Genomic DNA, 26,844 nt, shown 5'->3' on the forward strand with positions numbered 1-26,844 from the left:
AAATTTCATCCATCCTGTGAATTCCCATTCTGTAATGGGACATCTCTGCAAATGATGGCACTTACCATTGTAGGATACTGTGCTGGAGAAGGCTGTGACTGATACCTTGAATGTATTAAAAACTGTTGTTGTAGTATCTGTTGCTGCTGAATTACATGTTGGTACTACAATGTGAAAAAAAAATCATTAACGTAACTTTTTGTATCAGTCATTCTTATAAAATATAACAATGTGAGAAAGCCAGTTTCACCCCTGGTCTGCGCAGGACGGGCACGGAGGCCCAGCTCTGGGCAACCTAGCGAACGGCTCCTATTGCAACCAGTTACAGCCCGCCCCCAAGGGCCTGGGACCCTCTGTGCGCATGCCCAGCTAGCTCCACCTCCTAGAAAGCTGGTTTCACCCCTGGTCTGCGCGGGACGGGCACGGAGGCCCAGCTCTGGGCAAACAAGTGAACGGCTCCTATTGCAACCAGGTACAGCCCACCCCCAAGGGCCTGGGACCCACTCTGCGCATGCACAGCTAGCTCCATCGACGTTCCCAACTCCTCGCTCAGTGCCAGGTACTCTTTCCGGAGCCGCCGCCGCTTCATATGCCATAGGAACCATAAGCTACCTTCTTCGATGGAAACTTCTCTAGTTTAACTCAGTCACTAGAAACACAGTAGCCAATAACTCATAAGCCTATCTTAACTCACACTGCATATCAAGCAGAATAGTAACAGTGAATGTTAAGAACTAAACCACAACAGCAGGTATGAGCCGGGGGCGTGGGGGCGACTAGAACCTCATGGGAAGGGGGGCGTTCCGGTCCGTCCTTCACGCCCTACCGAGGTCACCAGTCGCCCCCCACGAGCGGCTCCCCAGCACGGCCACAGTCCCAGAAGCACAAGGACTTAATGCAGAACCCGGCAGCTTGGAGCAGAAAAGTGAAAGGACTATGCGTTAATCCAGGCCATCAAGTCTGCCGGAGGGGAAAGGGTGTTGCCCCATTCGCCCTCTCTTCTCTGGAAAGAAGGATGGCAGCCGCATGGGAGCCTTGTGGACAGCAGGTATGAGCCGGGGGTGTGGGGGCGACTGGAACCTCATGGGAAGGGGGGCGTTCCGGTCCGTCCTTCACGCCCTACCGAGGTCACCAGTCGCCCCCAAGGAGCGGCTCTCCAGCACGGCCACAGCCCCAGAAGCACAAGGACTTAATGCAGAACCCAGCAGCTTGGAGCAGAAAAGTGAAAGGACTATGCGTTAATCCAGGCAATCATTTCTGCCCAGAGGGGAAAGGGTATTGCTCCCTTCCGCCCTCCTCCCTCTGGAAAGGAGGATGGCGGCCACATGGGAGCCTTGTGGACAGCAGGTATGAGCCGGGGGAGTGGGGGCGACTAAAACCTCATGGGTCGAGGGGCGTTCCGGTCCGTCCTTCACGCCCTACCGAGGTCACCAGTCGCCCCCCACGAGCGGCTCTCCAGCACGGCCATGGCCCCAGAAGCACAAGGACTTAATGCAGAACCCAGCAGCTTGGAGCAGAAAAGTGAACGGACTATGCGTTGATCCAGGCCATCAAGTCTGCCGGAGGGGAAAGGGTGTTGCCCCATTCGCCCTCTCCTCTCTGGAAAGAAAGATGGCGGCCACATGGTAGCCTTGTGGACAGCAGGTATGAGCCGGGAGTGTGGGGGCGACTGAAGCCTCATGGGAAGGGGGGCGTTTCACTCCGCCCTTCACGCCCTACCGAGGCCACCGGTTGCCCCCCGCGAGCGGCTCTCCAGCACGGCCATGACTCCAGAACACAGAAACCAATTTCTTAACTATCTGACTTTCAGTAGAAATACCTCCAGGGTCAATAGGTAAAATAGCAGAAATCCAAAAGCAACATTTAATTCTTGAACCCAGCTGTAGAAAGCAAATCACTTCACAATGCTTTTTCAGCATGTCTGATGGGGGGGGGGGTAAACTCTAAAAAATAGTGGTGAATCTTTTATTGAAACAATGAATCTAATCAAAGCAGATAGAGTGTTAACTAGAATTCATCTGCCTCACAGGGACGGGGAGGGGTGGGGGGTGGGGTTTTATTGGGGTTCTTCATGGTAAAAAATAAGTATTGGTAAAGGGAAATGTGTTTGATATTTGCATGACTGAGACATAAACCTGAAAGCTTTGTAACCTTTCCCACGGTGATTCAATAAATAAATTAAAAAAAAAAAGAACTAAACCACAGTTTTCACAATGGTAAAGCAACGCAAAAGCCCACCAAACTTTCTTATTGAAGAGTCTAGCCCAGATGACACCAACAGTACTGCAGTGTTAGACAACCTCTCTGACAAGGAATTCAGGAGGGAGCTACTTAGGATGCTTAGGGAACTAAAAGAAACAATGGAAAGCAATGCCAATAGAAGACAAGAGGATTTGAAGGCAGAAATGAGGAAAATGCAATCAGAAATGTCAGACCTGAAAAATCTCGTAGGCGAATTGAAAAACTCAGTGGAAGGCCTCAGCAGCAGAGTAACAGCTGCTGAGAACAGAATCAGTGAGCTCGAAGATGAAGTTCAGAGACTCTCCAGAAAAGAGCAGAAAATGGAAAAGAGACTCACAATTCGGGAACAGATGGCAAGAGAAGATCATGATGAAGCCAAGAGGGGTAACATAAGAATTATTGGAGTCCCAGAGGGACAGGAAGAAAACCTTGATGAAGAAGAAACTGTCAAAGACATCATTGCTACAACGTTTCCAGAGCTGAAGAAAACTTGTGACCATATTCAGGAGGCCTGAAGGGTACCAGCTAGAAGAAATCCGAATAAAAATACCCCAAGACACATTCTGATCAAAATGACCAAAACCTTAGACAGAGACAAAATTCTGAAAGCAGCAAGATCGAAGAAAGAAATCTCTTACAAAGGAGCATCCTTAAAATTCACAGCTGCCTGCAAGAAACACATCTCAATAGTCAAAGCAAACACAGACTCAGAGTCAAAGGCTGGAAAACAATCCTACAGGCAAACAGCTCCCATAAAAAAGCTGGGGTAGCCATCCTAATATCAGACCACATCGATTTCAGAGTGAGGAAGGTCATAAGAGATAGTGAAGGTCATTTCTTATTGATCAAAGGATCTGTACAACAGGAAGAACTTACAATAATAAATGTATATGCACCTAATGAGAAACCAGCAAAGTACTTAAAACAACTACTCATAGATTTGGAAAAAGACATCAACAGCAACACAATACTAGTGGGAGACTTCAACACTGCTTTGTCACCTCTTGATAGATCAACCAGACTCAAGCTTAGCAAGGACATACTTCATCTGAGGGAAACAATGGAAGAAAGGGACTTAGTAGATATATACAGGACACTTCATCCACAAAAAGCTGAATACACATTCTTCTCAAGCGTACATGGAACATTCTCCAAGATAGACCACATGCTGAGCCACAAAACATGCCTCCAAAAAATTAAGAAGATAGAGATTGTATCGACAATCTTCTCAGACCATAATGCCCTGAAATTAGAAGTAAATCACATACAAAATCAGAAAACTAAATCAAACACCTGGAAATTAGACAGTGCTCTACTGAACAACGAGTGGCTTAGACAGGAAATCAAAGAGGAAATCAAAAGATTTCTAGAAACGAATGAAAATGAGGACACGAGTTACCAAAACTTATGGGACACAGCAAAAGCTGTGTTAAGAGGAAAGTTTATAGCTCTACAAGCATTCCTCAGGAAGGAGGAGCGAGCACACATAAGTAACCTAACCTCACAGCTTAAGAGCTTGGAGAAGGACCAAAAAAAGGAGCACAACCCGAACAGGAGAAAGGAAATAATAAAACTCAGAGCAGAGATTAACGAGATGGAAACCCAAAAAACAATCCGAAAGATCAATGAAACCAAGAGCTGGTTCTTCGAGAAAATTAACAAGATTTATAAGCCTCTAGCAAAACTCACAAAGAAAGGGAGAGAGAAAACCCTAATAAACCGAATCAGAAATGAAAAGGGGGTCATTACAACAGAAACTACAGAAATTCAAAGGATCCTCAGGGAGTACTTTGAGAAACTGTATGCCACGGAACATCAAAACCTCGAGGAAATGGATAAATTCCTAGACTCCTACAGACTCCCAAGGCTGAACCAAGAAGACCTAGAATACCTGAACAGACCTATCACCATCAAGGAAATTGAAATGGTAATAAAAAGTCTCCCCAAGCACAAAAGTTCTGATCCGGATGGATTCACTAGTGAATTCTTCCAAATCTTTAAAGAGGACTTACTCCCAATCCTCTTTAAGCTTTTCCACGAAATTGAAATATCAAAAACACTTCCAAACAGTTTCTACGAAGCAAATATCACACTGATACCAAAAGCAGACAGAGATACCACAAAGAAAGAATTACAGACCGATATCCCTGATGAACACAGATGCAAAGATCCTCAACAAACTACTAGCAAATAGAATCCAACTACTCATCAAAAAGATCATACACCATGACCAAGTAGGATTCATCCCAGGGATGCAAGGATGGTTCAACATTCGGAAATCAATCAACATAATCCATCATATCAACAAAAGAAAAGATAAAAAGCATATGATTATATCAATAGATGCAGAGAAAGCATTTGACAAGATCCAGCACCCCTTTATGATGAAAACCCTAGCCAAAATGGGTATAGAGGAGACCTTCCTCAACATAATTAAAGCCATCTACCACAAGCCTACAGCAAGCATCATCCTCAATGGGGAAAAACTGAGAGCCTTCCCTCTAAGATCAGGGAGGAGACAAGGATGCCCACTCTCTCCACTGCTGTTCAATATAGTACTGGAAGTACTTGCAATAGCGATTAGGCAAGAAAAAGATATTAAGGGCATTCAGGTAGGAAAGGAAGAAATCAAGCTCTCACTATTCGCAGATGATATGATACTATACTTAGAGAACCCAATAACCTCCACCAAAAAACTCCTAGAAACAATAGACTCGTATAGTAAAGTTGCAGGCTATAAAATCAATACCCAAAAGTCCATGGCTTTCCTATATGCAAACAGTGAGAGAGAAGAAAGCAACATGAAAAAAACAATCCCGTTCACAATTGTGCCCCAGAAAATCAAGTACTTAGGAATCAGCTTAACTAAGGAAGTAAAGGACCTGTACATAGAAAACTACAAAACGCTACTTCAGGAAATAAAAGAGGAAATGAGGAAATGGAAAGATATCCCCTGCTCATGGGTCGGGAGACTTAACATTGTCAAAATGGCAATACTACCGAAAGCATTGTATAAATTCAATGCAATCCCTATAAGGATACCCACGACATTCTTCAAAGAAATGGAGCAAACACTCCTGAAATTTATATGGAACAATAAGCCCCCACAAATAGCTAAAGCAATTCTTGGGAAAAAGAAAATGGGAGGAATCAACCTCCCGAACTTCAAACTGTACTACAAAGCAGTAATAATTAAAACAACATGGTACTGGAACAAAGGCAGAACTGCAGACCAATGGAACAGGGTTGAATACACTGACATCTCCCCTCAATCATATGCTCATCTAATCTTTGATAAAGGTGCAAGTAATGTGAAGTGGAGTAAGGAAAGTCTCTTTAACAAATTGTGCTGGCATCACTGGACGGCTACATGCAAAAAAATGGGCTCAGAACTCTGCCTAACACCGTGTACAAAAGTAAGATCAAAATGGATTAAAGACCTCAACATCAGACCAGAAACCATAAGGTACATTGAAGACAAAGTTGGCAAAACCCTCCATGACATTGAAGCTAATGGTATCTTCAAAGATGCCACGCCACTGGCCGAGCAAGTGAAAACAGAGATAGATAAATGGGACTATCTTAAACTAAGAAGCTTCTGCACCTCCAAAGAAACAGTGACCAAAATACGAAGACAGTCTACAGAATGGGAAAGGATATTCACCGAATACACATCTGACAAGGGGTTGATATCCAGGATATACAAAATACTGGTTAAACTCCACAAGAAGAAAACATCCAACCCCATCCAAAAATGGGGCAATGAAATGAACAGAAACTTTCTCAAAGAAGAAATCCGAATGGCAAAAAAGCACATGAGAAAATGCTCTACATCATTAATCATCAGGGAGATGCAGATCAAAACCACAATGAGATACCATCTCACACCTCAGAGACTGGCCCACATTCAAAAGAACAAAAGCAACCGATGCTGGCGCGGATGTGGCGAGAAAGGGACACTCCTTCACTGTTGGTGGGAATGTCGACTGGTTCAGCCCTTCTGGAAAACAGTATGGACGATTCTCAAAAAATTAGAAATTGAGCTCCCATTTGACCCAGCAATACCACTCCTGGGAATATATCCCAGAGAGGCAAAAATGTATAGTCGAAGTGACATCTGCACTTGTTTGTTCATTGCAGCACTCTTTACAATAGCCAGAAACTGGAAGAAACCTGAATGCCCAAGAACAGATGGCTGGTTAAAGAAACTTTGGTACATCTACACAATGGAGTACTATGTAGCTCTTAGAAAAGATGAAGTCATGAAATTTACATACAAGTGGTACAACATGGAAAGTATCATGCTAAGCGAAATGAGTCAGAAAGAGAGGGATAGACATAGAAAGATTGCATTCATCTGGGGGATATAAAGTAACAAAATATGAGATTAATACCCAAGAATAGCTGAGATCAGCACCAGGAGGATTACTCCATAGCTTAGTGGCCAGTTGGGCATTCTAGAGGAAAGGGCAGCTCAGATAGAGAAGGGAACACCAAATAAAGGGTGTCTGGAGGACCCTCCCAGGAGGGGAGATGCATGTCGAAAGTGGACTATGGACTGAACATGTTTGCCACTCAATGCCTCTTTTGCCGACCACAACACCCAAAAGGAGAGAGAGAACAAAAGGGAATGCCCTGCCACAGAGGCAGGGTGGGATGGGGGAGGGGTGGGGGTGGGAGGGATATTGAGATCCATGGTGGTGGAAAATGGGCACTGGTGGAGGGATGGGTATCTGATCATTGTATAATCAAACCCAAGCACAAAAAATTGTAAATCTACAACTGTACCTCATGGTGTTTCACTAATAAAAAAAAATTTTAAAAAAATTTAAAAAAAATATAACAATGTTTCGAGTCTAAATGCTACTGGAAAATTGTTATAGTTGCTAAGTGACTAACATATATATAAGCATATATATATGTATATATATATATAAAAAATCAGACTTCTTTTCAAAATTACCAGTCACCTAGCATTGATTCAAGTAATCGCAATCTAAACTTTTTTATCAGTTGATGGAGACCCCTGAAGTAACTATCCAGGCCTCATCCCAGCAAATTCCCACTCTCCTCTATCTCCTTGAAACGATTCTCTAGCCATCCAGCAGTCCCACCTACTTTCTCGCCTGCACCAAATATCCATTAGTTAAGACAAGAGGAGGGAGACAACTGGAAGAGTCATACATAGAACTAGATTGAAAACTAACACTGAAAGCCAGGCAGGAGAAGTAGCACACGGAGCATGTCAAAGCCAGGACGCACCCACACAACACTGTCCCCTGAGACTCCAAGCATTTCACCCTACCCCCTCCAAAACAACTGACTGCAGAAAATAAAAGAATTGATAGTGACAGTCAGTAAATAAAAAATAATTTAGTGAAACTAGAAACTTGTAAGTTCTGATGAAGTCAAACGACAGAAAAAAAAATGGGTTTTTTTTGTTTGTTTGTTTTTGGGTCACACCCGGCGATGCACAGGGGCTACTCCTGGCTCATACACTCAGGAATCACTCCTTGCAGTGCTCAGGGGACCATATGGGATGCTGGGAATCGAACACGGGTCTGCCTTGTGCAAGGCAAACGCCCTACCCACATTGCTCCAGACCCACAAATATATTTTTAATGTTCTCCACAAAGTGCAACCCCTCACATTCCAACCCAAGGAAAAACAACCTAAGAAAATATCACTTCTGAAAGCCTAAAGTATCCATTGCAACAACAGTATTGTTATTATAGTGAAATTCAAAAATACATTTATCATAATCAATTACAGACCACTTTTATGGGAGCAAATGACTAGAATATTCTCTCTACCTAAGGTAGCACTGCAAACCATTCCAAGAAAATTAATTATCTTATAGAATGTGAATAAAATACTTATTTATTGATAACTTGGAAATAGAGCAAAATGTTTACTTGGATCTAATAGTTAAATCTAACCATGATCCAATATGAAAATTCAGTGATATCCAATAATTCTATGAATTTAACATTATTTAACATATTGAAAATTAAAAAGACTACGAGCTGTATGGAATGCTTAATTACATTAAAAACCCTAAAGCTTTCATAAAAATATTTGAAGCAATGAAAATATAAAGATGACAGGGTATAAAAATCAACATACAGAAATGTGTTGCATTTCTATAAGCAAACAATGAGGCAAAAGAAAAGGAATTTTAAAATCCCACTCATAACTATAAAAATCAAGTACCTGGGAATCAACTTAAAAAAAATAGAAGACTTACAAAAATAAAACTATAAATTACAATCAAAACACAGTTCTTATTCAAGGATTAGCAAAATTAGCATCATTTAAATGACCATCCCACCCAAAATACTATACAGATTTAATGCACTTCCCATCAAAATTCCCTTGGCATTTTTTTAGATACAGTTCAAACACTAAAATTTATAGAGTAATAAAACTCCCCAAAGTAATCCTGAGAAAAAGATGGGAGGCTTTGCAATCCCTGACTTTAAAGTATATTATAAAGCCACTGTAATCAAAACTATGCAATACTGCAAAAAAAGGAAGATTCTCAGACAAATGAAATAGAACTGAGAATCCCAAAAAAATCTCTGATGTGGGGCTGGAGCGACAACACAGCGGGTAGGGCATTTGCCTTGCACCCGGCCAACCCGAGTTCGATTCCCAGCATCCCATATGGTCCCCTGAGCACCGCCAGGAGTAATTTCTGAGTAAAGAGCCAGGAGTAACCTCTGTGCATCACCGAGTATGACCCAAAAAGAAAAAGAAAAAAAATCTCACGATGTATAAACTAATCTTCAACAAAAGAGCCAAATATGAAAAGCAGAGCAAGGAAAGTACCTGTAAAAAATGATGCTGGAAAAACGGGTTAACCACATACAAAAATAATTTAAGTAGACTCTTACCACACCACACACAAACTTTTTTTTATATATGAAGCAAGATAGTTTTTATTGAATAAAACTTACTTAGATGTCAGAATAGAGAAAGAGAGAACACAGGTTTCTCCAGAGTGGGAAAAGCAAAGACACAAAGAGACAAGCAAGCAAGATATAGTCCATGAGAGAATATAGTTCCTGAAGAAGGTTAATTTAAATGGATTAAAGACATTGGTGTGAGATCCAAACTATAAAAACAAAACAGGATAACAGAGACACCTTCATGAAACTACTAACAATTTCGAAGACATCTTCAATAATCCAATGCCACTAATTTAAAAAAAAAAGCAAACATAAAAAAATGGGACTACATCAAACTAAAAAGGTTCTGCAACATGAAACAATGACTGAAATAAAATGACACCCTATTGAGTAGGAGAAACTATTGTCTCACTACAGATCTAATAAAACAAAGTTACCACTTGTATCACTTGTCCTCCCGTTGCCCATTGATTTGCTCAAGCAGTCACCAGTAATATCTCCATTCTTCCCTGTCCTGTGCTAGTGTAGCCCAATGGCATCTGCTCACTCCAGGAATATGAAGAGTATCTAACCGTTCATTAAGGGTCTTGACGGAATCCAACCATCTCATAAGTGGGCAGCAAGGCATTCTTTTGATGTACCATGGAATCCAGTTGGTAACGGCTCTAGTCCATCAGTCATCTACAAATTGTATTACATGTCCAGACCATCTGATTTTTGACACCTTGGCAAACGAGGCAGTGTCCCTGATCCTTGATCTTGATCATTGACAGAGGTCTGAACTCCGGATATCTTCTCTCACTTGAGTGAAGCATGATACTCCAAGCATAGCTCTTTTGATTCCTCTTTGGGAGGCCAGAATAGCATTCTCATCCTGTTTGCATGTGGCCCAGGTCTCTGAGGCGTATGTTAGTGCAAGAAGAACGGTGGAGTCGAAAAGATGTTCCCGGAGTCGGAGGTTTTTCATCTTTTTAACAACTTCTTCAAGGCTCTTAAAGGCGCTCCATACCACTCTCTTCCTCCTGTGCAGTTCTGGCGCCAAGTCGTTCGTCGTGTTGAGTTCTCAACCCAGGTACACATAACTGCTACATTCGGAGATGTTCATTCCGTTGAGAGCAAATGGAACATCAGGAACTAGTTCGTTTCCCATAAACATTATCTTCGTGAGATTCAGCTGCAGTCCGACCTTTCCACACTCATGGTCGAAGTCAGCCAGCATTTGTGCCACCTGGTTAATGTTTGGTGTTATTAGAATGATGTCATCAAAGAAGCAAAGGTGGTGAAGCTGCCGACTATCTATCTTCATTCCCATTCCTTCCCATTCCAGTTATCACATGATGTTCTTGAGGGTGGCACTAAAGAGTTTTGGTGAAATGGCATCACCCTGCAAAACGCCTCTCTTGAAGTCAATGATCACTTCCTTGGAGAATGGTGGGATCCTGGTGGTTAATTCATAATACAGCTCGTGGAGGATCCTGATGTACTGAGTTTGAATGCCCTGTTTGGCTAGGGCTTTGATGACCGCTTCAGTTTCAACAGAATCAAAGGCCTTCTTAAAATTGATGAACGCTAGACAGAGTGGCATCTTGAACTCCCGAGAAACCTCAATGAGCCTGGTTATCGTGAGGATATGGTCAATGGTGCTGAATCCTTTGCGGAACCCGGCTTGCTCGCATGGTTGTCCTTCATCTAGTGTTCTGCCAATCCTATTCAGGATTACTCGAGTGAACAACTTGTAGACGACAGACAACAGGCAGATGGGGCAATAGTGGCTGATGTGGATGTCTCCCTTCTTGTACAACAGAACAGTCCTGCTGGTTTTCCATTGGGAGAGGACCTTGCATTCAAACAGGTAGCGTGTGAAGAGCCGAGCCAGTGTATTGATGAGTACTGACAGCAGATTCTTCAGGTGTTCGGGTTGATCTTGTCTGGACCAGGTCCTGTACGCTTCTTCACTGACGAAATGGTGTGTCATATTTCGGAAGGGAGAATGTTGGGAACGATGTATCTATCCTGCGGAATTTGGTATGTGGGCAGGTGGAGTGGCAATCAAAGAGATCTGAGCAGAAGTCATGAATAACCTTCTCCATTGCCCTTCTAGGAGATGTCATAGATCTCAGGATGTCGGAGCACAGTCATCTTGGTCTTAAAGTTGGCGAAGGGCAGGAGGGCGTTGTGAATACTTTTCCTGGCTTCTGCTGCATCAGCCAACACTGCTGCTCTTCTCTCTCTGAGGTCTTCTTTTATCGCTTCTCTACATAGCTTTGTGAGCTTGGAAGTTAGCTTGTGGTTGCCTGAGGCTCGCGCCAAATCACGTTGCCGAATGAGCTTGAGAGTTTCCAAAGGCAGTCATCTTTTTGTGACATTTTCACACTGGGTGTTCCTCGCACAGACACGGAAGTGCTGAACCAGTCGATTGTATTCCTCATCGATGTTGTCAATGACAACATCTTCCCATATTGCCGCAATGGTGCCAAAGAGCTCCCAGTTGGTGGCGTTTCTGGAAGTTTTCTTCTTAAATTTTGCAGTCCTTTCTCCCCACTCCATGAGGTAGAATTTCACATGAAGGAGGCAGTGGTCTGATCCTATTTGGAATTCTGGGACAACAGCGACATCAGTCAGGCAACATTGTTGACTGAATATGATATGGTCAATTTCACTGTGAAACTGTCAACCGGGAGACTCCCATGTTCAACGTTTAGATTCAGCCTTCTGGAACTGCGAGTTACAGATGGTCTTGGTCAACATGATGAACTCAGACAATTTCTCACAGTCTCTCACCCTGTTCCTTCCATTCTAGGCCGTGGGTCCCAATGTGGCGTTCTTCAGGTGGCCTTCTCGGTCCTATCTTGGCATTAAAATCACCAACAATGACCTTGTAAAAGTTGTGGTCTTTTTTATAGAACTTCTCCAGCTCCATGGAGAACTTCTCAATTTCTTCTTCGTCATAGTTGGATATTGGTGCGCAGACAATGAGGACAGAAACTGCCAGCAATGAACCACACCTATTCAAACGTAAGCATCCAATTCAGGTTGTTAGGCATTCGAACAAATCGATGCTCACGGCCAAGTTCGTATTGATGAGGACACTGACAGCACCGACGCCTCTACTGTCGCATGTTCCAAGGAACGGTTCTTCTCCAGTGTCAAAAACGGCGTGACTGATCAATGCCTTCTCGTCTCAGTCAGTACAATGATGTTGTACTTGATCTTTTGCACTTACAACATCAGGTCCTCAATGGATGCTTCCAATGCCAGCATACGTGGCATGGGGTGGCAATGGTGCCAACCAGTGAAGAGTGAACTAACAGGTGCTGCCCAGAGATGCAGATGGGTGCGTGTTTGTCAGTGTGCAGATCGTTACAACATGCCAGTCAACCAAAAGCTTGCATTCGGTAGACTGGGAGCACCTGTAAGGACAATTAGAGGCCGCGCTAAAAGCCTCTGGCCCTCTTGGAGAGCCCGGCAAGACAAGCACGGCAGAGCCTGGCAGGCTACCCATGGCATATTCGATATGCCAAAAACAGTAACAATTATGGGCCTCGTCCCTGATTTTGAAAGAGCCCCCAGTACAGCAGCGTCAGGAAGTACAAGCAAGGTTAGGCTGATAAAATCTCAGGGCTGAACTAGGCTGCCAAAACGAAGGATTAAAACAAAGGTACATACAAGATTTATAAAGAGCTCAAAAAAACAAACCCCTCCAAAAAATTCCAAAAGAAACACTTCCTCATAAACATATCACAGCCAAAAGATGGCCACAGATATACTCCCAAAAAGATGCTCATCACCACTCACCATCAAGGTAATGCAAATCAAATGGACAATGAAATATCAACTCACACCAATGAGAATGGCCCATATCAAAACAAACAAACAAAACAAACAAACATCTGGAGTTAACCAGTGCTGGAAGGAATGTAAGAAAACATGAAATCAAGGCTTTATTTTCAGGGACCATTTCTCAAGTTCATTACTTGAGAAGTTCCTCTGATCATGTACAGAAAAGCACAAAGAGCAGCCAGAAAATCCTCTCCGGACCATGAAACCGGTTCCAGGTGTTGCTTGTGCAACTGCCTTTTGCCATTAATGATCACTCTTCTCTTTGGAAAAGTGAGAGGGGGGTGTAGTCTGAATGGTGTGGGGAAAAAAAGAAAGAAAAAGAAAAAAATGAGGGGCAAAAATTGAAATCCTGCAATTCACTTCCAACAGGGTGGAACTAGAAGGAATCATGTTGAGTAAAGGAAAAAAAGACAAATATTAAATGATCTCACTCATACGGGCTAGAGTTATACAGAAACAATACTAGAAAGAAACATATCAAGGAATAAAAGTGACCACTGATAAAAGATCTACCAACAGCACTGGGTTTGCTAAGTGGAAGAGGTGACCGACCGTTCAGAGGATCTAACAGCAGTAGCGAGGGATACTGATGTTCTGTTGGTGATGTGGTACAGCAACCCTGTATTCCTGAAACACTGATACTAAGACTGGTGCAAATCATAGTACCAAAATACATATTTCTCCAATTACCTGCTGTATATACGCATCCTGAAGTAGCGGGTGCTGCTGGTGTGGATGAGGAGGCTGTAAATGTAGCTGCTGTAATCTCCAGTCTCCCTGCTGTAGCTGCTGAAGTACTCTGTGTTGCTGTGGAGGCTGCTGAGGCTGCCCCTGACCCAACAGAAACTCAGGGCCATTTCCAGGTCGCAGAGGTCCTGAAAAAGGTTTCCAAAATCTTGTGTTACACATGACTTTCTGCAAAATGGCTAGGTTTCACATTCCAATAGCTCATTTAACCATGGCAATTTAGTTCTAATTTTACAACATGAGCACTTTCGTGTGCATATATTCTAAAGGGGTTATTTGTTATGTAAGTTGTTTAAAAGGTAAAATTACCAGCTACAATACCAAACCAGTAAATGTCATAAAACTTTCATCTTTCAAAATTCTTCCCTTCATAAGTACATTGTCACTGTCACATTTTTCTCAACTATATCATGCACTGTCACTAATACAAATCTTAGTATTATTTAGTCCTGTAAAAAATCCTATAAAATAGGTACTAGTATTTTTATCACAAAAATTACTAAGGACTTAAATCCAGTTTCATAAGACTCTAGTGCAGACTCTTCACCACTAAAGTGTAACTCTTAATCATCAATACAAATACCACCCTAACTGAAAACATCTTAACATTAAAATAGAACAGATCTATCATAAAATGAAAACAAAACACTGTTTTCTTGAAGTAAAGCTTCAGATCAGAAAACACTTTTATTCTAAATTCTAAGTATTGAACCCTAATGCTTATTTTTTTATATTAGAAAAACAATTTTTCTCAAGTTAGTTAAGAATATGCTGTCATGCCCATGACATACCACTTTATCAGCGTTCTAGACTGAGTGCAATGACACAGTTCTTCCTTAATAATGCAGAACCTTCTAAACTTTTCACTTTATTTTTTTTAAATAAACTTGAAACTCTAATAGTCAATAACATTAGGGAAGAATTTATTTTTTATATTGCAAGTAACCTTTGACTACAACTTTAGAAAAAGTTAGTTGACTTATTAATGTAAGCAGAATGTTTTTTGAAGTGTATGTTATCAACCTCACAATATCAACCAAGTTAGTAACTTACACTCCAAAGAAATCAAGCAATAAAGATGTTTAATTTAATGATGACAGCTATTTTACCTTTTGGTCTGTGGTTATCAAATTCACCAGGAACAGGGACTTTAACAGGCGTTGCTGAATTCTGGATGGTCAGCACGCTGGGGGCAGAAGGATTAGAGTTGGCCTTTGGTCTTTGTCTTGGTGCAATTGAGGTCTCTGTTGGTCCAATGGTATCTGTTATTCTACAACAGAAGAATACAGTTCACTCCAAATACCATAATGGACTACTTTACTATTTTTTCTGTTAAGCACATTTCAACAAAAGAATTTTAATAATTATTGATAATCATAAGTCCTCTTCACTTCTAAGCCTTTCAATGTCAAGCATTAAATGTCTACTGCAAATAGGAAAACAAATAACACACTTTCCTTAATCCAAGGTATTATCACTCTAGCTTGCCAATAGTTAGCCCCCAAAAGAGAAACATGAAATTCCTTAAGAGAGGGAATAAAGGTAAACAGAAAAATAAAATTAGAAACAGGTGAAAACATTTTCCCTTAGCTTAGACTCTAGAACTAATAAAGACTGAGCCCCAGTGTATGTAAAAGAAGCCAAAACTCTTTAACAAACGAAGCTAGGTGCTTACTCCAAATACTTGAACCTTTGCCTTTGCTTTAATTAGAAAACTAAGCAGAAATTTAACAAAACTTTAGCCAGCAGGGCTTAGTTTAGACACAGATATGGTAAAGTAATACAGTTTTAAAAGAAAGAACATAAGCATAATTTGAGGAGAGACAAGGATTTTGTCCCCCACTTCATTTTATTTTTTTTAAGCCAGGGACATGGCCAGAGATAGTACAGGAAGTCAGACAATGCCTGCCTTGCACTCAGCTGACCGCAGCTCAGTCAGTGCACTGAGAGCTGGACTGGTCACTTCTGAGTAGAGTCAAGAACAGCCCCTGAGTACCGTTGGGTGTGGCCTAACTCCCCTGCCCCCACCCTTAAGCTCCCTTCAAAAAAGAATCAGGGAGAATTTTTAACTTAATATTTATCAACTTCACTTTCAAGCAAAAGCTCAAATACTTGACTTTTTCCATTTGGGAGAAGCTGTTCTTTCTTAAACATGCATTGTTCTCTTTCTCTGCCTCATCTCTCTCTCTAAATATCTTTCAATTAAAAACTATATTGCATTAAAAATACTTTTAAAAATGAGTCCTATGTCAAAGTCTCATCTGGATTAGAATAAAATGTATCAGTTCTCTCAGAAAGTGATTGTAAGACTTAAAATTCTGACCTATGGTTTCTCAAGTACACACGTGCAACATTTTGGATTCATGACTAGCCACTGTAACTGCAGTTTCCTTTAGCAGCATTCAACACAAGAGGGAGCCCCGTTAACAACTATCTTCAAGGAAAGAAAGCAAAATACATGAAAATTATTTTTAAGAATGTAGAAATAGTCTTTAAAAATAGAAATGTGTAGGGACCAGAGTGATAGCATAGCATGTAGGGCACTTGGTTTGCACATGGCTGACCTAAATTTGACCCCCTGCACCCAAGATGGTCCCGAGTCCTGCCAGAAACGATCCCTCAGTGCAGAGCTCAGGAATAAGACCAGAGCACTGCAAAGCATTTGTGTTTCAGATGGAAGGGATATTATATGTTATATGAAAACTAACTGAAAAGCAACAAATGAGATAATGTGTATACATAATTAGATCTCATTTTAATGATAATTAACTTATTTGCTGAATTCAAATTTTGCATACGGCTCTAAAACCAATGCCGTATTAACTAACTTCAATTGATCTGGAAGAAATACACAGAATCTTGGTGCTTGTCTATTCATTCTTTAGTGAGCAGTGCTGGACAGACCTCACCCATTTTGTTCTGTTATAAATGGTTCTACAGAGATTCAAGATGAATACAAAGTGCATGCAAATTACAAGTTGTACAGACTGTAGGCTAATGTTTCCTAATTTAATCACTGTGCCATATCTACTGTACAATCACTGATACCCGAGAAATAATGCACAACGTCGTCTTTGCAGGACATAAAGTACATCCAAAGGATGTGACACGTGTTTATGAAACTGTAAGACAGCAAAAATGATCACTGCCTGACTATTTTCAAGAGTTTCAGAGAAGGACAATTCTACTCTTAACCTAAGTTGGCTAGAGAAGGATTCAGGCAGGAACTGGAGGGAAAGCAGTAGAAATGGTCTCAGACAGCAAAAAAGAAACTAAGTACTTGTGTGAGGAAACGAAGACTGGGCAAACCAACGTGCTCAAATGGAAAGCTGAGGAATCTGCTGCACAGCCGAGCAGCACAGCCAACCTACTTCCCCTCCACTTCTCACTATCGGCTGTCTAGCGTTCGGAAACACACACTCTTCCCTGAAAATCCTTCAGTGCTTCCTTCCCAACGTTAAGCTATGAAACACAAATCTCACTACGTTAATAGTCCCGAGAGCAGAAGCAGATTTGGGAGAGCTGGAAGGCAGTTTTTGTGATGCAAAACATAGAGGTGTCAGGCTGAGCAGATAGTACAGGAGGTAGGGGACTTGCCTTGTACACAGTTGACCTATGTTTGAGCCCTGACACCATATATGGTCCCCAAGTCTGCCAGGAGTGACCACTAAATGCAGTATCAGAAGTAAGTCCCGAGCACCGCCAGGTGTAAGTCAAAAAAAAAAAAAGAGAGAAAGAGAAAAGAGAAAAAACAAAAGGTAAAAGGTAAAGAAAGGTAAAGGCCCTCCGGTTCATCGTCGATTTGCTCGAGCAGGCCCAGTAACGTCTCCATTGGAGACTTTGTTGTTACTGTGTCTGGCATATCGAATACTCTCGGTAGCTTGCCGGGCTCTCCAAGAGGGGCGGAGGAATCGAACTCGGGTCGGCCATGTTGGCCGCTTGTAAGGCGAACGCCCTACTGCTGTGCTAAACAAAAAACAGGGAAAAAAACCACAGAGCTCCACAAACTGAAGGGAGGACAAGTAGATTATGTCAAGGTCTGAAAACATGGAAATGATGATTCTGGGTATTTGAAGATTTCTCCATACCAGCCCCTTTCTATACCTTTTAGATGAAAGTATTTTAAAATTTCACTTAAAATTTTTCATTTTTTAATATTGAGTTTTATACAATTACATTTAAGTACTTTGCTTAGTAATATCAACAGAGTAACTCTATATTACTGACCAACAAGCATCAATGAACATTAGTATTCTTTCAAAAGAAATAATGTCAAGATTGAACACAATATGAATAGCACTATTGTTCAACTGCATTGTTTCACTTGCGTGCTAGTGCCTGGCATGTACTGTGTTTTAAATCTTTGGTGGTGCCAACTTGAATGGGCAGCTCAATACTCGCCTGCAAGTGTGAAGCTTCTCAGGGTGGCAGTGGTACCCTGGTGCCTACGAGGTCTCACCTGGCGTTTCTCAAAGGACTAGGCAGTGCTGGCCTCCCCACATGGCTCCCAGCACACACAAGGCCCTGTGCCCTGACCAATGATTACCTTCCCAGCCCTTGTTCTTTCCCCTTTTTGGGCTTAGGGGCCTGGTGGGAGGTGGGGTTGTGTACACATCCCAGATTTCTTTAGGAACTAAACCAGGATAGCAGCCAGTGTGGCCACAGACAAGATAAGTGTCTTACTTCTCCAGTCCCCAAACTCTATTTCATGCCCAATCATTTAAATTTTGACTATAAATTCTACAAGATATTATAAGTCTAAATACATATTAAAATACACGCTAGGTTATGATTTTAGATTATTCTAAGACTAGTTGCCTCTAAGAGCTACTTTCCCTTCCTTAAATTAAAAACACCACAAAACAAAAATACTTTCATAAATTAAGAGTTGTCGAATGAGGGAATATCTAATTCCATTATCTAATCACCAGTTATCTAATCACGTCTTAATTGCTGAGTCGAGTTCAAGAGACAGTAACGCTAAATTCTCAGCCTTATATAAGGTTTATTCCATATATATACGTAACCTTATATATAAGGTATTATATATCTAATACACAAAGACATACTTTGTACTTGCTAGACTCTACATATTGGGCTGGAGCGATAGCACAGCGGTAGGGCGTTTGCCTTGCATGCAGCCAACATGGCCGACCCGAGTTCGATTCCTCCGTCCCTCTCGGAGAGCCCGGCAAGCTACTGAGAGTATCTCGCCCACACAGCAGAGCCTGGCAAGCTCCCCGTGACGTATTCGATATGCCAAACACAGTAACAACAAAGTCTCCAATGGAGACGTTACTGGGCCTGCTCGAGCAAATCAATGAACAACGGGAGGGCCTTTACCTTTTACCTTAGACTCTACAACATATATAATAAGCAACACATTTCTTGTGCATGAAGGTGATAGGAAATTAATCACATCAGCGCTAACTTTTAAATGACAGATTTTTAAACATTTGTGAAATGCAGCTTAAATATCAATACAGTCTAACCTACCTGGTTTTTATTTGGTTTTTCCTAGCAGCTGCTTCACTGGCAGTCATGGGTTCAGGAAGAGTTGAAGGTATAGAAGAATTCTTGGAAGAAAAATGTGAAACATTTCATTTTAGTTTCCTTTTAACTGCAGAGTTTTATTTATTAAGTGTTACACCTAAAAGTACCAGTGAGATACCACTAATTTCATCTCAGATACCTACAAACTGTGTACATATTTTTGCAAGATTAAATCTGCAAATGACACATATTACACCAATGTGACTTTCAAATTCTGTTGTATAAAAAATCCTTGGAAATAAACAGGATAAAGAAACTTTCCATTTATAAAATAATGACGTTCGCTCTTTGGAAGAAGCAGTAAACATCAAGCATATGAGTGAAAGTTGTTTCTACATTAAACAGACAGTTGATACGGCTTGTAAATATAGTAAACAATAGAAGAAGGCCCGACTAACTTTTATGATACACATTATGTTTGGCTTAGAGTACTCTACAAGTTCTTGCTGAATGAAGAGCAAAAGATCTGGTCACATGTCAAATAAGACTTTTCGCAGAATGTTAGAACAGCATGACTTTCAGCTGTAATAAGAATATATCACACTGATTACAAGAAAGAGCTTTGAAAGGCAAAAAAAAAAAGGTTCCAATTTTCCTTTTTTCTTAGTGAGGTGGAGTAAGTTATTCACAATGGAAAACCTGTAACAAGTCAGGCCAGAATGACCTGTACAAAGCTAAAAAAAAACTTAAAATCAGTGATGATTCTAAGCCTCTATAAAATTAGCAGAGATCTACCCTACATAATTCACCTCATAGTTAATTAAGAATACTTTCGTAAACACTAAAGAGAATTCAAAATCTTTGAACAATGTAAGTAATCTTAGAACAATATAAGTTATTTCCAAACCAGTACCTTTCAAGAACATTAGAAACGTGGTTTTCTATTAATAATCTTCAGAATTAGTGTCATTGTTTTAAAGAAAGATATATTAATTCCTATAATGCACAAAGTTAATAATGCTTTATGACAGAATTAAACCTACACCTGTGGCTCTTTACATCAAAGGCAACTAAAATGGTCTTGGATTACAGAGTACCTGGTCTCAATTTATTATGACAACCTTAGGTATTTCTTTTCCTCCAAAATCTATGCATCATTTTTTAGTAACTGAGCCCAAACAATTTATTAACAGCAGTTTGTGGTAAGCAATTCAATAACCCTAGGAAATGTTCCTGTGTTTCCCACTAAAACATAAAACACCGAGGCAGAAAGGGGATGTGGTGGTGAAGGGAAAACTGAGTACTCTGGTGGAGGGTAAGTGACTCTGGTTGAAGACGACTGGTGTTGGAACATGGTATGGCTGAAATGCAATCGTGAATAACTTCGTAACTCACAGTGACTCAATAAAAATTGAAAATAAAATAAAAATGCAAAACATCCCAGAGTGCCCATGAGCACAGTTTCCCCAGAAAAGTTTGGCAACTGTGTATTTACTTTTGTGTGGTGCTTTTTTTTGAAGGAGCAGGGCAGAGGAGGGAGGGCGGTGGGCCACTACCAGCAATGCTCAGGGGTTATTCCTGTCTCTATGCAAAGGAATCACTCCTGGCAGCGCTTGGGGCCCAAACAGGATGCTAGTAATCAACCCTCCCTGCTGCACTATCACTCCAGCCCTGCAGAGTGGGAGGACCCAGCTAACTGTGGCTACATATCAAAAACACTCATTACAAACAAGAACACAAAAGAGAATATGTGTGTGTGAATAAGTACACACACACACACACATACACAAACATACACAGATAAACACACAGACACACACAGATACATAAACACATACACACATACATAGATATATAAACACACAGATACACACACACACACACACACACACACACACACACACACTCTCTCTCACACAATGAAATAGGTTAAAAATTTATATGTCACCTGAAAAACTACTTACATTTATGTTGGATATTGGACAATCCTTTTTGGCAAACTTAAATGCAAAATAGGACACTTGAAATATATCAGGTCTTTGCTCTGGATCTGGCTCTAGCATAAACCCTACGGAACAATTCAAAATATTAAGTTTCACTAGTACAAGCTACTTAAGAGAACTTTTAAAAGACAATACCTTTTTTCCCCATCACTCGAAGAACAGTGATGATTCTAACAAAATTTTATTTTATTAGTGCTTATATAAAATATAAGTATATATTATATAAGAACAAAAGTATAATCTTAAGGTAGAGAATATTAATTTTAAAATACTTCATCCTAGAAATATTGATGACAAATACAATCTTCTGAGAAAGTGGCATAAACAAAAAAATCAGTTTAATAATCACTAAAGAATATTTAAGAAAGTTGTATGGAGCATATTAGGGACCGTTATTTTCACTATTATCTAAAATATATTCACCAATTCTTAAATGATTTCACATCAATGATTTTTTAAAAATTATGTACATTATGATCTATTCAACAAACTAGGCCAGTGTTGGCCTTATCACTTTCCAACACTAAGCTTTCCTACCAGACTGATACTAAGTACACACAACATAATTCTGTATTTCAACATGCTATCCAGGTCATGTTCAGAAATATGAGCCGAGTTCTATGGTGACATTATGAAAAGACTTTATGCAAACATTAATAGCATTACTTGAAACATCTAATCTTTTTTCTAATTAAAATGACCACAGTCTCTTATCTGTATTTCTTGATAATGTGGATTGAAAGTTTTCAAGGTTTATAATTAGACTGAAATCTGTATTCATATTAAGATATAATTTTAAATGATTCATTAACTCTTATTCAACTAATTCTTAAACCTATATAAAATGTATATCATTAGACATTCTGAAGTTTGCTAATAAAATTAGAGGACAAAATATATAAGTTTATTCATATTTATTCATCATAATTTTTAATTGTAATGAATTAAATTTTTCTTTCAAATTTAAGATTTGAACAGTGTGTAATACCTCTCTAACAATATATGTTTGATAAAAACAGTTGCTCAAGTGACATTAACACAAATGTTTCAGTGAAATTGCAGATTCCAAAACCAGTTTAGAAAAAAAAAAGGCAAACAAATCACAAAACTGATCTTGCAATGTTTCATCAACATTGTTAGGTTAAAAATAAAAACAATTCTATTTTTTAGCTTATATTCTAGAAAATAAGGAATTTACAAAATCCTTCTATGATACCAATAGATAGCACTGCACTGTAGCACTGTCCTGTTGTTCATCGATTTCCTCGAGCGGGCACCAGTAATGTCTCCATTGTGAGACTTGTTACTGTTTTTGGCATATCAAATACGTCACAGTTAGCTTGCCAGGCTTTGCCATGCGGGTGCAATACTCTCGGTAGCTTGCCAGGCCATACCCGCTGTGCTATCACTCCAGCCCACCAGTAGATAGTAAATGATTTGAAAGTAAAAACAGTATATGAAATAGATATATTAAATATATATTCATATCATTTTAAAAACCAAATATTTTATTTTTGAGCCACATCGAGCAATGCTCAATCACTTCTGGTGTTTCTCAGGGAACCGTAAGGGATGCCAAGGATAAAATCTGTGTCAGCTGCTTGTAAGGTAAACACCCCACTGGCCGTGCCCCTAAAAACAAACAAATCTAGAGAAAGCTATCCAAACCACAAATGTACTATTTTATTTTTATTCATTATAGCAAATTTGACTTTTAGATTTGTACCATTAGATAATCATATGCATTCCATAAAGGGTACAAAGTGACAAAAACTTTATAGTTAACTATTAAAGTTTTAAAACTACAAGAATTTTTTAAATCTGAGAAAAGCAGGACTAGGGAGCCACCACCTACAGGGTGGGGGGAAATGATAATGATATCAGTAAAGAAATTATGTATCAAAATAGTCACAAAATTCATTAAACCAAACCAGATGCTGAAAATAAGCACTTTTCCTGACACTAAAAGCAAGAAGTAAATTTCCTTTGAGTCTTCCTAAAGATGGCTGAGAGCGCAAAACGGGACGGGTGGGTCAGAGTCAGGAGTGATCACAGACGGCGCTCAGGACATAACAGCTAAAGTCAAGTCAAATTATTATTTAATCCAAGACTCAAGTAAAACCCTAACGTTAGCTCCCACTCAAGCCACACAAAACAATCCTTCTATGGGTCAATATAAAAATTAAGTCAGCATCTCTAAGATGCTCAACAAATTGAACAGGAAAATATTTCGGATAAAGATTTCAAAAGAATTCTCCTGCTAAACCGTGTTGATTTTTTTTTCTTCTTCCATCAAAATATATTTTTCTTCCTTCCAAAATTTTTCAGCTATTTTCACTTATAGTAATTTATCTAAAAAAGAAACACTAATTCTACAACCATAAAGTTTCAAATACTGACATTTTAGAAATTGTAATCCATGGAAATTATTACTGAAACTTACACATATACCTCCTCTATACGCCATCTTAACACTGACCATTCCTAACAGGTATAGAAATTAAACCAAAGATAATAATTATAAGTGGAATCAATCCACCAAATGGCACCCAAAAATGCTAAAATAAGCATAATTGAGATAGTATTATCAGCTGCTCTAAGAACTTTTCGGTCTTCTCTAAATATTTCCCCCAACAGTATGTAAGCAAACCCAAAATCTTCTCATTCTTTAAAAACAATCTAAATAGTTATATAAGTGTATCCTACAGGGCTGGAAAGATAATGCAGAAGGTAAGGCAAGGCGTTTGCCTTGCATACTGCCAACCTGGTCCACTCCCTGGCATTCCATATAGTCCCCCAAACCCACCAGGAATGCTACATGAGTGCAGAACCAGAAATAACCCCTGAGCACAGTCAGGTGTGACCCCAAAACAAAAACAAAGTCCATCTTGAAATAGATGATTTATACTAAGCTTTGGTAGACTCATCATTTAATAATCTGCAAAATCAAATTCTGCTTCAGAGCGCCTAAAGAAATTTAGGCAGGAAAGTATATTCTAGTAAGCATGTGACAGCAGATGCCCTGCCCACTACCCAGAAACCCAAATAAGCTAGCTAATGAAGAATTACACTAATTGTATCACTAGTAGTTGCAGTTGTTATCACTAGTTGGCAGATACATTGTAATGTAACTCCTCTGAGCAATTATTTACAAGGCTATAAAAAGCCTTTCCATAATTCTTTTCATAATAATCTTAAATGGTTAATCATATTTTTAGTTTGTTCATTTCAAAAATGTCAGTGAGATAAATGGAGGTACCCAATATTCTGTACTAAGTGACAAATCAGATGCAAGTCTGGCCTTTCGGCTCCAGAGACCCTGACCTTAATCCTCACAATGAATTTGCTTAACCATCTTACAACACAGAGGCTGAAAAAAAGCCAGGGCTGTCAGCCTTCTGTTCACTGGTCATAACTATTCAGTAATCCTATTAGTTATGGTTCTCCTTCTTCTCAAATGTTTTCTAAATTCTTTTCAACTCTTAAATTCATAAATGGAAACTGCTTTTCTCCTCACATCCTAAGTATTTATCTACTGGAAAACTAAATAGATGCTAAGAGAGAAAATACTAAATAAGTGACACCTGGCTACTTTTAAGAAAAAAATGTGTGGCAAGAAAACAAACAAAAAAATTAATATACTAAACTGTATAGCTAATAGGCTAAAATAATAAGAAACCCTTAATTTAGTAATAATCTATAGTCAACTACTCATATTAAAATAAATCATGGTTTTAAGGATTTAGTATGACTACTTAATTTTCTAAACCCTTAAGTCATATATAATAAATGCATCAGTAAGCTATTAATACTAAAAGGATGTATCTTTTTTCAAGGTCTACCTTAAATTATGTGAGAGAACCTACAGTGAATAAATAAAAGGCAATAAGAGGCTGCACTTTCAAAAACTAAGCACTGATATTCATCTTAATTTTCTGAAAGCAGAATTGAAAGCAATACAAATCACTAATTACATATTATTAAAACAGAGATACAACATTATTAAAATAGATACAAATAAAGAATGCTAAGAATAGACAAAATGAAAAATGCAAAGAATAAAATAAAATATTCTTTCCAAATATAGTTGTTCAATGAACACTTTCTAGAAAACATTACATTGTAGACATATTTTTTAAATCTCTATTTTGTTATTTTACTTAAAACTGCATTTGTAAAATCCATAAACTCTTTTAATTCCCACCTAGCTCTCCTAAGTTCAAAGCAACTTAAAATAATCAAGTTTATACTAATATTAATAAAAACTAAAACCTATACATTTGACAAAATAAATCATACAGTTAAAAATCGATTAACCAAAATTTGTGGGCCTATAACTGTGCCTCATGGTTTTTCACTAATAAAAAAAGAAAAAAAAAATCGATTAACCTGAGGCCAATTAGATACTAAAAGTATCATGCATTTAGTTTTCCCACTTTCTTGTTACATAAACACATACAAACATACACACAGAAAAGAAAAAAATATATTAACCCAACACAAAAAGATAAGATCCTACAACATGTAAATTAAACTGTAAATCAGGGTGTATGCAGCCCTGTCTCCTGTACAGTTCTGTCCAGTGAGACCATTCTGTCTCTAAGATAACACAAGAATTCCAATAAAATCCTCAATTCAATTAAAACATTATTCTTAAGCAAGAAAATAGTGTCGCCGTTACAATGATTGACAATTAAAGTCTTCTATATAAGTTAAAATTCAGTTAGCCAGAACAAACAAGAGCAAAGTAAATTTCTCAGTCTGTTCGTTAAGCACCACAATTAATAGTTCTTTCTTGACTGTGATTACCTGATTTTTGGAAAAAGGAAATGGCAAGCAACTGCAATAAGAAGGAATGGATTAAAGAGCTAATGTTTATTCAAATATACCAAAAATATGTTCCCTCTTTTGAAAAGGAAAAAAGCACATTATGCAAAATCAAAGACAAAAAAATAGCTGGGCTTATAGGAAAATTAGAGTTTGGACAAGTCCATCAACTACGCCCACCACAGCAATGATACTGATAAAATCTGTACTATTACCTGTGAAGGTAACTTGGATTACGTTTTTTACTGCAACTGCTTACCTAGAGGACTTAAAAGTACCTGCATATTAAACAGTAATCACTCTCTTCTTGAACATTATTCACATAAGTCTTTACATGTACATTATTTTCAATATTTTCTTTACTGTAGTTTCATAAAATTAATTCCTTTAATCTTTATTACTTTAATTTAGGTAGAGAGGTATATAATAGTAGCACCTAAAAGCAGTATTACATGATCTTTCCATAAATTTTTTCAAGTACTTACTTATTAAACAGTGCATGTTATGGGAGTAACGAGAATTGTTTGGGATGGTAAAGCTGCCGTCACATATAGCAACCTGACTCTCACCGAAAGGAAGAGTGAAGAAACAAAGTTTGTATAGCAAGCATCCCAGTGCCTGTAAAACAAAAAAGAATGACTATGAGAGCTCAAGTAAATAACATAACCACAGGAAACAAAAATAACCAAAACCGAAAGAAAACTAAGTATGTTTTACACACACACAAAAAAAAAACCTGCTTAGTATTTCTATACTGGTTCAATCTTTATTACAAATTACTG

The 26,844-nt window shown here is 39.1% G+C and overlaps 1 protein-coding gene and 1 pseudogene across 1 annotated transcript in view; one reads left to right on the forward strand and one right to left on the reverse strand.

Annotated features, from left to right (window-relative positions):
- Nucleotides 1-26,844, reverse strand: part of BMP2K (BMP2 inducible kinase) — a 107,852-nt gene that overhangs the window by 27,449 nt on the left and 53,559 nt on the right. The window contains exons 7-12 of the mRNA XM_056111228.1: nt 26,548-26,680; nt 21,197-21,300; nt 19,236-19,315; nt 14,849-15,009; nt 13,683-13,867; nt 66-164 (exon numbers count right to left, since the gene is read on the reverse strand). Coding sequence (XP_055967203.1) covers nt 66-164; nt 13,683-13,867; nt 14,849-15,009; nt 19,236-19,315; nt 21,197-21,300; nt 26,548-26,680 — 762 coding nt within the window. The remainder of the gene's footprint in view (nt 1-65; nt 165-13,682; nt 13,868-14,848; nt 15,010-19,235; nt 19,316-21,196; nt 21,301-26,547; nt 26,681-26,844) is intronic.
- Nucleotides 13,088-13,284, forward strand: LOC130020859 (uncharacterized; annotated as a pseudogene).

The sequence above is a fragment of the Sorex fumeus genome, unplaced genomic scaffold (genome assembly GCF_029834395.1).
Source record: "Sorex fumeus unplaced genomic scaffold, SorFum_2.1 ptg000013l, whole genome shotgun sequence".
Lineage (NCBI taxonomy): Eukaryota > Metazoa > Chordata > Mammalia > Eulipotyphla > Soricidae > Sorex > Sorex fumeus.